The sequence below is a fragment of the Euphorbia lathyris genome, chromosome 2, assembly GCF_963576675.1.
Source record: "Euphorbia lathyris chromosome 2, ddEupLath1.1, whole genome shotgun sequence".
Classification (NCBI taxonomy): domain Eukaryota; kingdom Viridiplantae; phylum Streptophyta; class Magnoliopsida; order Malpighiales; family Euphorbiaceae; genus Euphorbia; species Euphorbia lathyris.
Window position 1 is genome coordinate 75,762,514 of NC_088911.1, and position 14,628 is coordinate 75,777,141.

A 14,628-nucleotide genomic window follows, 5' to 3' on the forward strand; every position below is an offset into this window, starting at 1 on the left:
TAATGGCAGCATTTGGGCTAATGATAATAGGAGCTGGTGGAGTTCGCCCATGTAATCTAGCATTTGGTGCTGACCAATTTAACCCAAAAACAAAATCTGGAAAGAGGGGTATAAATAGCTTTTTCAATTGGTACTTCTTCACTTTCACATTTGCTCAGATGATATCTTTGACACTTATTGTCTATGTTCAATCCAATGTTATCTGGGCTATTAGTTTACCAATTCCAGCAATCTTAATGCTCATTGCTTGCTTAGTTTTCTTCATGGGTTCCAAAATATATGTCAAAGTGAAAGCCACCGGCAGTACAATGACTAGTGTAGCACAGGTTATAGCTGTTGCTATCAAAAAAAGGCGGTTGAAACCCGTGGATCAACCCTGGCTCACCCTTTTCAATCACATTCCTCTTAACTCTATCAATGCCAAACTTCCTTACACAGATCAGTTCAGGTAACAAATTTCATGTTACTATTTATATATGTTAGTACCTGATTCTGACGGTTTCGGTTTAATTCATTACAGATTCCTAGATAAAGCAGCAATTAAGACTGATGAGGATGAAACAAATCCGGACGGATCACCGCGTGATCTGTGTAAACTTTGCAGTATGCAGCAGGTGGAAGAAGTGAAATGCCTAATGAAAAAGTGCAGGGACTAACTATGAAAAAATTGAAATTTAGAACTAATCAATTGAGCCACATGTCTGAACCATTCCTGTTTTTATAGCATTACTAATCAATTGTTTATTTGGTTTAGGCAACCGAACAGCGAAAGGAGGATCCCGGAAAGCTCGAGTAGCAGCTTACAAGGTCTGAACCATTCCTGTCTTTATAGCATCATTAACTTTATTCCCCTATCATTTTTGTTCTTGTTTGTTAGGAATTTCATATTTTTAATAAACTGCATATTATTTTCATGTGCCTTAAATTATATAATTTTACCATTAAGTTAAGCTAATTTTAGCCTTAATGAAAAAAGCCCCCTTCATCTTTTAAATTTTGATGCATATGAAATATCAGAATTCCAGTTTATTAATAGTTTAATCTGTTGAATTAAGAGCAGCAACTCTACAAGTTTGAAACCACTTGTTCCCTAATGTCACCTTTATTCACAATCATGGAGTATACCGCGATTTGCGATGTCATTTGGCTCCCAATTAGGATGAAAAAGGTGTTTAATTCTTTATTGATTTAAGTATGAACACCACACAATATTCAATTGAAATCCTGCACTGTTATAATGTACTTTACTTGTTTGTTAAAATTGCAAAATCAGATATTTTTGAGCTTACCACTATCATTATTCTAATTCTATCCTTTATAATGTACTCCAACTCCATGTTTTATCAAGAAATATGCTTTAAGGAGATAATCTATAAAAGTAAGCAAGTTTCCATTTTTTTAGATTAGAGAAGCCTGACCCGAAACATAAGGTTTTGGTTTCTAAGAGTATTTTCTATTATAATGAGAAAATACTTTCTATTATACATCAAGAGTTAACTATCACATTTTTCATGCTTACAGTAATGAGATTATTTTCTATTAGAATTCATGTGGATCTGTTTTTCATTCTGTCACACTAACAAATAAGAATCTTTCATTTCTATGTTAGAATTTTACCCCCTCTTTAATTTATGATTTTTGCTTGTATTATTGGATCAATGATGCAGTCATGAATGATCAAGATAAGATGTGGCTAGAACTGCCAAAGTACAGTGATGAATATCTCAATGGGGTGAATGCTTTTCTAGGAATTGCATTTGCCAATTTTGCCGTAGGGAACGAAGTGCGCTGCCCTTGTAAAAAATGTCATAATCGTCAATGGCATTGTCAAAATGTTATCTACAATCATCTCATTTGCAATGGTCATTCTCCAATGTATGCCGAATGGATTTATGGTATTTCATGTCCAAATTTAAAAAACTATATTGATGGGATGGAGTGTGAAACAAGTATGGGTTTTGGAGATGATCTCGATGCAATATTGCATGCTACTTATCAGAATGTGGTAAATTGCGAGGAAACAAATACAAGGAGAAATGGAGGAGAAAGTGATTCCAATTGAGGGAGCAATGGAGGAGAAAATGAAACAAGAAGTGCATCAAAAAGTGAGGAAGGGCTTGACATTGATCATAAATAAATTGGTAGAAGTTAATCCCAATCTCAACATTGATATTGAGGAAATATGTGGTGGCATTTCAAATGAAAATGAGAATGTCTAGTTTGAAGAATAGGTTACATTGTGACTTTATTATACTCTTTTTATTATTTGTTTTGGATCATTTGAGAATTTTAAATTCTATTGTTAACATATTGATCTATTATAGATTTATAATTGCAATTAAGGATTTGTTCTGCTATTATTTAAACTAGAAAATTTCTTTTAATTTTTTTTAGTGTTGCACGTGTTAAATATTATATTGCAAATATTAAGGTGTTACATTAAAAACTGTTAAATTTATAAAAAAAAAGTGTTGCTATGAACATAATATGAAATAGTTGCCTGAAACAAAAAAAATGTTAAATTAAAAAGTGTTAAATTAAAAAATGTTGCAAATTGTAAATGAAAGAGTTGCTTAAAACAAAAAATGTTAAATTTAAAAGTGTTGCAATACCATATAAAAAGGGTTGCATCTAAAAAATAATGTTGCATAAAAATCTATTGCAAGAAAGTTCAAAAGTGTTGCTTATAATTTTATTCGATAATTGTGTTACCTGTTATATCGTTTAGGCAACACTTTCATTTTAGTTGCCATTAGGTAGGAATGTGTTGCCAAAGATACGTGAAGCAACACTTGTACTGATATTGCTAAAAATGTGAAAACATGTTGCTAAACACCTCTTTGGCAACAAGCGAAAAAGCAACACCTTTTTTTGGAAAATCATGTTGCCTAAACATGTTTAGCAACACTATAACAACTTTAGCCAACACTTGTTCGGTGTTGCAACAGACCATCTATGGTGTAGTGATTTTTAAGCATGTCTTTCGAGAAGGTAATCCGGGTGCTGACTGGTTAGTAAATTTCGCAGGCACTTATACCTTGGATCATCACGAGTGTGGTGCGCCTCTTGTAGGAATCCAACATATTCTTCTTGAAGACTGGCAAGACCGGAGCTCAGCAAGAATGATTTCTTGTTAGTTTTCTATCCTTTATTTTCTCGTGTTTTCTAAGATAGTTTTTCTTTTCCAGGCTATTCGCCTTCTTTTGTTAAAAAAAGGGTAAATTACATACGTGGTGTACAACATTTACCTGTTATCACACTTAGGTGTACAACCTTCAATTTTGCACACTAAAGTGTACAAACTTCAGGTGACCTCCCACTAAAGTGTACAGCCGGTTTTTGTGACCGGTCAACCCTGTTAACCAATTGGTCAATGTGACACCTAATTAATTTTCACTCGTTAAAAATTAAAAATGGTCCCCACGTATTATTAAGTTACTTTTATGTCATTAATAAAAAGAATTTTTCAATTCTCCCTCCTAAAATTTATTTTGTCCAACATTATCTCTCTAAAACATCTCTCCTCTCTCTCTCTCTCTCTCTCTCTCTCTCTCTATCTCTCTCTCTCTCTCTTCACCATTTTTTCATTTTTCTGCAATTTTTCTCTCCATTTCCCTCTCTAAAATTTGTGTTTCTTCAACTCTCTCTTAAATATGGGTTTCTTCAACTCACTAAAAGAGTAAAGGCTGCACAACATAAGAATATGGTGCGATGAATGGATTTGCTGTTACCGCCATATTTGAAATTGCTCTCGCCTGTGATATTTTGATCGCTGCTAAAGGAACTAAGGTGCTGTTTGATAAAACTGAAAAAATAAGTACTGAATTTTAAGTGCTGAATATTATAAGTGCTAAAAGCATTGAATGATATAATTTTTATAAAAATATTAATGTATAATGTTTAACTTAAAATGTTAAGTTAAATATTTTAACTTACCAAAACAAGTGATTTTTAACTTAATTAACTAATTTAAGTGGTGGAGAAACAAACGTTATCAAACGCACTTAAATTAAATAAGTACTGAATATTTTAATTTACGTAATTAAGTGTTTTATCAAACAAGGCCTAAGTTTATGGATTCATTGAGGAGAGGTGTGAGGAGAAAGAAATTGAAATCAACCATATTCAGAAATGAGTCCATAAGATCCAAAGGAAATCCATTAAAGAAATTGAGAGCAAACTGAACAGCCCAAATAACTAAAGATGATGATCCATCTTACAAATAAAATAAAATAGAAAATAAATTAGAGAAGAAAAAGAGTAGAAAATTGTTGGATCTAGATTTTCCAGCTCTTTCTTCTACTATGACGAGAGCTTCTCTCACATTCAAATCATGGATACGTTTTTGCTTTCCTATTGGTCCACTCTCATTGCTTCTATCTCCCTGGCGTTTTTGCTTTCCTCTTAGTCCACTCCCATTGCTTCTATCTCGCATTCAATTTTTTTTTTTTTTGGTTCTGATCAAATGCATCATTGAGAAGAAAATCACGCCAAATGGGTTCCGTATTTAGGGAAGCAGCCAATATTTCCATAGTCAGCAAGGATTTGAGAGAGAGAAACTTAGAGAGAGAGAGGTGTTAGATAGATAAATATGAGAGAGATGAGTTAATGAGAGAGGATCTAGAGAGAGAAAGGAAAAGAGTGAGAGAAGAGTTGCAAAGGAAGGTGACAAGGCTATTTTAGTAATTTCATAATAGGGGTGCCAATTTTTGACTTTTAGAATAGTCAAATTGCTGATGTGTCAGCGTTGACCTGTGTTGACCGGTCACAAAAACCGACTATACACTTTAATGGAAGGTTACCTAAAGTTTGTATACTTTAGTGTGCAAAATTAAAGCTTGTACATCAAAGTATGATAACAGGTAAAAGTTGTACACCACGCATGTAATTTACCCTAAAAAAACAAGGGAATGGGGGATGGGTGTGTGCTCGCGCGCGGTGTTTGGCGTTTTTTTTTAATGGAATAAGAATGGGTGTTGAATTGAAATGCCCGTAATTGATTCACAACTCATTTATAACCCGAACCCGATTATTGACCCAAACCCAAGTAGAAAAGCTTATAGTTTTTGTTTTCTTCTACCATTTCTATTTCTCACTGCCTGCCCGCTCTTTCTTCTGCTCCTTTCTTATCTTCGAAGCCCTAGGTTTAGGCATCTCTCTCTTGGGTTATAATTTTCTGCTTTCATTCTTTCACTTTCTTCTCTTTGTAGTCTCCGCTTTCTTGCTATTCTTGCTCGGTGGATCTCAAATTTTATAATGGATTACGGAGGCGGTCGCAAGAGAGGCAGACATGATGCTGCTTTGAATGGCAATGGCGGTTTCAAAAAATCGAAGCAAGGTCCGTATAACTTTTGAGTCATTGATGTAATGAGTGTCAGTACGAGTTTCTAGCCTTCATGAGCTTTTCTCTATTCCGTGGTATCAATTAGGTTATAGGGAAGTGTAAATGATTACAACTAGTGTTGTTGATGCTCTGTTTGGTGGCTCAGGAAGTATGAGAAAAGTATTCGAATTTGAAACCTTTTCCGTTTGTGAAGTTTCAGCTTTACTTTCTCTGTTTGGGGAAACCCATAATGTCTTAGCTGCTGATTCAGCCTGATGGAATTGTTTGGGTTTCTTGAGTTTGTCTTAATGTATTTATTTATCTGCTTCTATTTTTCCCCTCTTCATTTTATTCTTTGAGATGCAATTTTCCCTTTTCAGCAGGAGTTAAAAGTTTCTTCAAATAAAAGAGTCATAATGGTTAATGTTTCTAGATTTTTGGTTCACTTTTTTTCCCTTGCATGTAGAAAGAGTCCGAGGGATGAAAAGCTTAGAAATAATGATGTTTAACTTCTTTGCATTTTGATTTATTTGCTAATAAATTAATTTGACTAGGAAAAGCTAATGTACCATACTTTCCTTTTTTTGTTATTTTTTTAATTTTAATTTTTCCTATCCATGAATATGAATCAAAAGCTTTATTCATTTATCTGGAGTTGGAAGTATAGAATCTGAAATCAAAAGGATAGAGGCAAAACTTAAAAAATTCTTCAATTGGCTTCCAATGGAAACAACTCATTATACAGAACTATTTGGTGGTCCTTTTTCTTTAAGCTCTATAATACTTAACTATTTAGTGGGATCTGGCCTGGTAGTGTATTAATGTGTATGAATGGTATTGTAGATATTATTATTCATATTCCATAAAACCAGAGTAGTGCTTACTATTCAGAATTTGCAAAGTAACATTAGATTAAAAGGTTAACAACTCACGGAAATCTTAACTGAGAAAAATTAATTAATTTTGTCCAACAGAAATGGAGTCCTTTTCAACTGGTATAGGAAGCAAATCGAAGCCATGCACAAAGTTTTTCAGGTTCAAATCTTAACTTATCTAAAATAAAATGCTGTTTCATCTATATGTGATAAATAGGCTTGGTTTGTTCATTTTGCAAATGAAGTTAGTATGATTTGGACTAATGAATTGGGAAGCTAAAATTGTGGTTGGATAACTACTTGCTGGCTCACATATAAACTGAAAGACTTGACATCGTAATGTTATTTACAATTTGGATTTATGGTTTATAATCTCGTGATAAGATAAGAGGTGATATTAACGTGGACAAGTTGTCTTATGGGATCAACTTATATTATTTACAATTTTGTTTCTAATCTTGTGATAAGAAGTGCAATACATGGAGAGGTAAGGCTGTGTTAGAGGATCAACATAATGGTTGAGGACTAGTTTCTGTTGAATTTGTTGTTTGCTTTTTCCTTCCCTGGTTTTTATGTGTAAGAATGTTTCCTTGGTTTCATACTGACATATAATCTCATGATTATAACATTTCTTTTGATTTACTTTCGCTGCTGCAGAAGTGTGTGCATGTGTGTTTTTCAAGTCCAGATGTTCATTTTTATGTTCTTCCTAGCTGTTGCTGTTGCATGTGTAGTATCAATTTTGTCTTGTGACTGATATTAGAAAATAATTAATTGTGGTTCTGTATATGTTTTCCTTATGTATTATTAAGGAGGGTTAAGTTCAGTGCATGAGTTTGCTAATAGCAACCTAGCTTTTTTTTTTTGTCCTTCATGAACGATATAATGTTTATATCAAATTATCATATAACAGTAGCAGGTAGTATTTAGCATTTTTTCCCCAGACCTGAAATGTTTTGTATCTTAAAAAAAAAGTAATTGCAATTCGAATAATGATTTGGAATGAACTTCAGTAATTTACTGCATGAACTAAGATGTTTTTTTTTTTTGAAGAAGAAAACTTGTGGATATTGAAATAAACCTTAAATGTGTATTTTCTGATCTAGGATCTTAACTTCCTTTGATTGACCACTAGAATGGCCTCAACTACATTTAACCTTTTGCTATTGGGAAATATATATTCTAATGAGTTACATTAAAAGAAACCTGCTAGGACGTGTTTGACCTATTCAATTTAAAGCTAGTGAAATAAACCTTAACTATGTATTTTCTGATATAGGATCTCAACTTCTTTTGATTGACCACTAGAATGGCCTCAACTACATTTAACCTTTTGCTATTGGGAAATATATATTCTAATGAGTTACAATAAAAGAAACCTGCTAGGACGTGTTTGACCTATTCAATTTAAAACTAGTGAAACCTTCCCTTTAAAAGGGACCGAAGTTTGATTGGGGGCATAAACTCTTGCCCTGTGGTGCCCTTGTGTTTCCTCTATATTTGGGACATTTAAGTATTGGATCAAAGGTAGAAACATTTATTCGTCAAGAACTAAACTGCCACATACTTGTCATGAGTTTTATCGGAATACGTAGTATTTAGGAATCAATGATACTGACTTATATATTTCAATTTTTGGAACTTCAATTTGTTTCATACTGGCTAGATTTCAATTTTTTTTTTCTTCTTGTGGTGCATTATTGTCAAATGCATTTGGCTTGCTGATCGTAAATTGACGAGCAGAATCAGTTAAGTCTCCTTTGACGACTAACTGGCTAAGCTAAGACAAACTTCGTGACTGCGATTGCTTGAAAACAATGATAATTGAGTAACCTTGGGCTGCACTGTTCATGCTTGATAGCAGTGTTAAATGAGTAACCTCTGCAAATTGGGGACTGGTACTTTTTTCTGTTTCCCCGGGCTCAAAGTTTCTTGAACTAGGTTGTCATTCTCTCTATGGAAGTAATCATACATAAAATGATAAAAGGTAATATAACATTATCATCAGAACTAAAGTTGCATTTCCACATGCAACGGCAATAAATGGTTTCATAGAAGTTTCTTAATGCGTGTTGCATATGACTAGAAGTTGCTAGAGATTCTTTATTAGGACATTATTACTAGTGGTAGAATATAATCCGACTTTAACCGAGCTAAAATAACAATGGTAGTTTCATTTTTATTTCTGACAGGAACTTTTTGTAGGCTCAGATCCTACTGAGTGATCTGGTGCCATAGTCCTTGTACCATTATTTAGGATATAGGGGAACCACTGGTCAATTGTTATTTTTCATGAAAAGCAACCATGAGATTCAAATTTAGACTTTCAGTAATATCTTGAACTGCAGTTTGATGTTTTCCTTGATTTTTCATGTTAAAACACACTTCAGTAGGGAGTTGGTATTAAGGATTGGAAAGGCAGGTCTACATGGCATTTATGATATTATTACTTCCATTGAGTTTCATTCTTGTCCATTAGCAATTGAGGCAGGGATGTCTCATCAGGCTTTGACATGATAGATTTCATTTTGTAATTATGGAAAAATAACTTTGTCACAGAATGTTTTGTTTACTTTTCTCTTATGTTGCCCGGACACAGATACTGATACGAATACGGTTTCCGACACAAAACATCATTTCTATAAAACATAGGACACGGAAATGTGTAAATATTAAAAATATTGGGGCATATTTATAAATATTAAAAATATATTTTTGTATTTGAATTTTTGTAATATAACTAAATAAATACCTATAAAAGAAAGAGATTAGAAGTTTGCAAAACACTGGGAAATTTGAATTTGCAAAACAGAGAAAGAGATTAGGAGTAATTATTTATCTCTAATGAACGATTAACACAGAGAAAGGATTTGAGTTTTGCAAAACACTGTAAATTTCAGAGAAAGAAATTAGAACAGAGAAAGAGATTTTAGTTTGTGATTCGTGAAGGAGATTACTGGGGATTGCAGCATATTTATAGAGACTGAGAAGTTTGAGAGTCAGTTCGGTTCCTATTAGGAGTCACATAGCATCCTTTCGTGTCTCTGCAACTGCTCTGTCCTTTCGTCTATGCTCTCTGTTTCTCTCTGTTTTTGTCTCTGAAATGGAACTGCAATCCCTTTTTGTCTCGGAATCGTGTTTCCTAGACAGAATCGTGTATCCAAGTTTCCAATATTACGGAAATGGCCCTGAAAAGTATCGCAGCCATTTCTTCGTGTCGGGAATGTGAAGCGCCTGTAGGTTCACGTTTCCGTGCTTCATAGTTTTTCTCTGTTTTCTGTTTGTTGATGAGAGATTACTCTGGATTTATATAGTACGATGTATCTGTTAGTTCAAATTTGTGGATTGGTTTCTGTAATAGTTGTAGTAGCTGGCAATTGGATTGGACGAATATTTACAGTATGATATTTTTGCCTTTTATTTTGTCAACTAAAGTTCTTGACGTTTATTATTATTACATTTTGGATAACTGGGCCAGATGTCTATTAAGGAAGCGTGGTTGAAAGGACGTAATAAAAGCAACTAAAATAGTTATTGCTTATGCAATGTTATATATAGGCATATATATAGGAATGCTTAGCAAAGTTTTGGATGGATTTAAATTTGTTGGTCATACTGCAGGTTATTTGAATTACTCTTAAGTTTAGAATGTTTCAAGGTTTTTTTATGTCATTTGATACTAAATTAAATGGTATTGAAATCAGTGCCACACATAGGTAGTTTTGATTTAAAGTTTATATTGCCTCATTGTTGTGAACTTTTAGGAAGTACTAGATGTACTACAACTTGTGGGATTTAATGTTAATATGCATTTTATTTTGATGCTTTTCTATATGTAATGCATCTAGTTTACCATAGATATTTTGTTGGGTATAATTATGTAGTTGTCATGTCATATGATAGCAAATATTTTTTTTTCTGTACAAAAGGTACCATACAATTTTATTATTATTACTTTTTTTTAAAAAGGAAAATGTTTTATCTGCTTGAGGTTCATCTTGTGATCATTTTAAGAGAAAATTACAAATGATTTGATGCTTTTATAGAGTGGGACATGTGATTTAGTTTGTGAGATTACTATCTTGTAATTTTCATTGTAATCAAATAATAAGATAATGTCAGACACGGTTAATAGTTGATTATGTGGCAGTTGACTTGGTGAAATGGCAGTAGACATTGATGATGTTATGGTTGACTTATATAATACAAGTTGACTTTGATGATGCGGCATTCAGTTTTTTTGCCAAGTTAGCAACTAATGAAGGGGTTACTGGGTTAGTCAATTTATTGCTTTTTACTAGGCTTTTGAGGGTAGTATTTTGTTGATAGCCAAATTACATGCCCCTCTCATCAAAAGCGCCAAAACAAATGATCATTATTATTATGATTATTATTATTATAATATTTTTTCTTGTCTTAAATAACATGTTTTCAACCGTATTTTTACTGCATTGTTCTATTTTTGTTTGTGGTTATGGGAATGTTCTTCTCAGATCAACATCTTTATAGAAAAATTCTTAGACTGAAGAACATATTGGTCATTTTTAACCTTTGGATGCTCTTTTTAGTTTTTGTCAGATCAACATCAGGTATCAGATGAGTGCAATATAAAAAATGCTCTTTCATTTTTTTTGAACAAGTTAACTTTGCTACGGTCACCATTGGATGATGGAAGTGAATGTGACCTTGAAGTGAAATTGACTAAGTACATGTTATGCTAAACAAAGTAACAACCTAAATTCTAACTATATTAACTCGTTATACTTCTCATCATTACATAACATTATAAAGTCTTACATAATTAAATCCTTATAACTTCATACATTCACATAAAATCAATTATGAATTGAAATGCAATATCGTAGTCTAGGAATTTAGGGTTACATATTTTTATAAAATAAAGATGCAAGAGAAAAGGCTTGTTTTACCTCAACATATTTATATTCACAGCTTAGAATAGAAAATATATTATAACATTAATATTTCAACATGTTAACATAACTCATTTGTAATCTTATAATAATTGATTTCTCATCAATATCTAGTTGAGTGATTCTCATCAGGTGCTGCTTAATAGGAAGCTAATCTAACTGACTTTTTCAAATGATGGTTTTTGCATATATTCTGAATCACTATTTGTTGCAGTAGACTGCCCATGTTTGTCTCAACTTACATGCTTTCTTTTTCTCTCACAAAAAACAGCATTAAGCAGAATTGTCAACTTTAACTGTTATCTGTTTGCATGTTGATTTTCTGGCCTCTGCAAGCTGTTCAAGTTTACATGTCTGGTTGAAAGGATTTTGAATTTTTAAGATGCCATTTTGTTATGCACATTTGTTTCTTTCTTCTTCTCCTACCATTGCAAATTGAGTTGATAAAATAAGTACTTCATAGTTTGCAATTTTGCAATATCTTTTTCTTAAGATATTAATTTGCGAGAGCAAACATGATTGAGATTTGGGGAGTTGGGCATCACAGTCTTGCTTGCCCGCAGAGGAATCGTAAATACTCTTGTGCAACTTGGACAAGGAATCATATGCATTTTGACATTTGAAAGGGACCTAGAAAATTCTAAGACTTGATTAAAAAATTGATACTCCCTGTAATCCCTTGGTCCCCTCAAATAGGCTTCATCTTCTCTTAACTTATTTTTAATATCTAGTTAAGTTTGTTGAAATAGAATTTAGAAAAAAAGGTACAAGAGAACCACCACTGTCGAATGTTCAATCTTACAACAGCAATCTAATATTCACTCAAATATGCATCTTAAATAAAATATAAAAGAGAGCGAAAATGGGTGGCTGATGAGGAGAAAACCTAAATTCTCTAACCTTGTTTTCCGAACCACAGCTGTTAATGGATGCTATCTTCAGTTTTTGTTGCCAACAGTAAAAAGATAGCTATTGACTCATTATTAGCTGCCTGGTTTCATGCTGTTGGCAGTGATTTGTTGTCATGTGGCATTGTAGCTAAGCTGGTGGCGTCCTGGGATGATTATTTTTCATGAGAAAATAAAGTTGCCTAGACATCTTATTTTCTTATTTTAGGGATGATGAATCCTTTTGACATTATATTATTGAGATCCTCATGTGTAGATTCAATAGGACTGGTGCATTTATGACATTAACTTTTATCAATGATATGAAAAATATTTCGTGGATGTATTCTGTGAGGCTTTGCTTCCTCAATGGATAATGAATGACTGATATATTAATGAACTCTTGATTTTGTATTTTTTGTTGTCATTCTTCTAACGACATAAAATAAACAATATATATTGAAGTATTGTGTATACCTATTGTGCTCATGCTTCTTGTGCAATACCTACTGTGCTCTTGCTTCTTGTGCAAGGTTTTTCCATGATTTGAGAGTGCTCTTGGACGCATGGTTTTCATGGTGTAGCTAATCTTAGGGCGGGCTCTCTTTCCATATTGATTATGCTTCTACTTTTATGATTGTGAGCTGGGTCTGTGCAAGGAAATTTTGATAGAATTGTTATTGAAGGGCTCGCGATTTCATTTTCCTTGTCTAGGAGAGAGTAGATAATGATAGGATGGAAAATATTTTCTTCTTATTTTGAATGTGATTCTGCATCTATTTTCGAGTCCTAGCTTGACAATCAAATATGGTGTTTCAATTGTCTGTTATCCTTTCGACCTTTAATTAGAGTGATACCAAGGCTGCTGTAAGCGTTACCTCACTGTTTTTCTTTTGGACAACTCCATTTTGCAGTACTTCTGGGTGCCCGTTTGGTGAGGGATGTCACTTCTTGCATTATGTTCCTGGTGGCTTCAAAAATGCGTTTCAAATGCATAATACCGGTAGCAGCCCAGCTCTTCCACCACCGTCTAGAAGTTCAGGAGTCCCGCCATCTTTCCCAGATGGCTCATCTCCTCCAGCTGTGAAGACCCGACTGTGTAATAAATACAACTCAGCTGAAGGTTGTAAGTTTGGAGATAAATGCCATTTTGCTCATGGAGAGTGGGAGCTTGGGAAGCCTACTGGTCCATCCTATGAAGATCCTCGTTCTGTAGGTCCGATCCCAAGCAGGATGGGTCGCCAAATGGAGCCTCAACACCAATTTATGGGTGCTGCATCGAGCTTTGGGGCCACAGCGACTGCTAAGATCAGTATTGATGCATCACACGCTGGAGCCATAATTGGGAAAAACGGTGTGAACTCAAAGCAAATATGTCGTCTTACAGGAGCCAAACTTTCAATAAGAGAAAATGAGATGGACCCAAACTTGAGGAACATTGAGCTTGAGGGTAGTTTTGATCAAATCAATCAAGCAAGTGCTATGGTTCGTGAACTTATAGGGAATGTTAGGCAAGGCAATGTGCACGGGCACGAACATGGGCATGGTCATGGGCAGGGACATGGACGCGGGCAAGGGCAAGGGCAAGGGCAAGGGCGAGGGCAAGGGCAAGGGCGTGGACGTGGACGTGGGCAAGGGCCTCCTATGAGGCATGCAGGTGGTGGTCATGGTTCTTCTGGAGCAAGCAATTTTAAAACAAAGGTGTGTGAGAATTTTACTAAAGGATCTTGTACTTTTGGCGATAGGTGCCACTTTGCACACGGAATTGAGGAACTGCGCAAGTGAGGGATGTGAAGTCTCGACCTTTTATTTTTGTTTTATTCTTTTGGGTTGTAGGACATTTTTGTTGTAGTCTTGTGGATATTTGGTATTATTATATTTTACCAGATATTTTTGTATTCAAGGATTAGACAGATATACCAATACCATCCATGAGAGAGAGCTTTCTAGGTTCAGTTCAGCTCTTGTATTTGAATTTGGTTGTTAACAGAAATTAATGATTGCAAGTTGGTGTCTTGGTTTGAAAATAAAATGATGTAATATCTGTTCTGTTTTAAAATTCACTTTGAATATTTTTTTCTTAAATTGTTTACATTATTAGCTTAATAAAAATACAACTAGTAGAGGTATTTCTGTAGCATCAACTAGAATTAAAATTATGGGAAATTTACATAAAAATTCAGTTTTAAAAATTTATTTACAATTATATCAAGTAATAATTTGAATTACGAAGCTAAGAAAACCATTATTTTTAACATATTTTAAGGGTATTTTAAGGATTAGAGGTTTACGATATATATTTTTATGGTATAAGATTTATGAATTTGGATTTAGAATTTTTAAATTAGGGTTTAAAAATATATTTTATTTGTGATATATAGAAAATAGTAATATATCGAAAATATTGAGAATTAATTCGAATATTAATTTTAATATTCATATAAAAACCCGAAATTAACAGCTATCTTTATAATTAGTTTTGTTTCCCATATTTTTCTTTCTTTCTTAAAGTTTCTTATCATGTTTGTCTCAATTGAATTTTTGGGCACTCGATACCACTAAATCTACATTAATTATAGTTAAAAATGATAAATTTAACAAATTAATATTAT

General features: G+C 33.5%; 1 protein-coding gene across 1 annotated transcript; it reads left to right on the forward strand.

Annotated features, from left to right (window-relative positions):
• The first annotated feature begins 5,076 nt into the window (after window positions 1-5,076).
• Window positions 5,077-14,075, forward strand: LOC136218633 (zinc finger CCCH domain-containing protein 14-like). The gene is made up of 3 exons (XM_066005645.1): window positions 5,077-5,338; window positions 6,298-6,358; window positions 12,931-14,075. Exons 1-3 carry the CDS (start codon window positions 5,257-5,259, stop codon window positions 13,799-13,801), a joined length of 1,014 nt encoding a protein of 337 aa, XP_065861717.1. The 5' UTR covers window positions 5,077-5,256; the 3' UTR covers window positions 13,802-14,075.
• The last annotated feature ends 553 nt before the right edge of the window (window positions 14,076-14,628 follow it).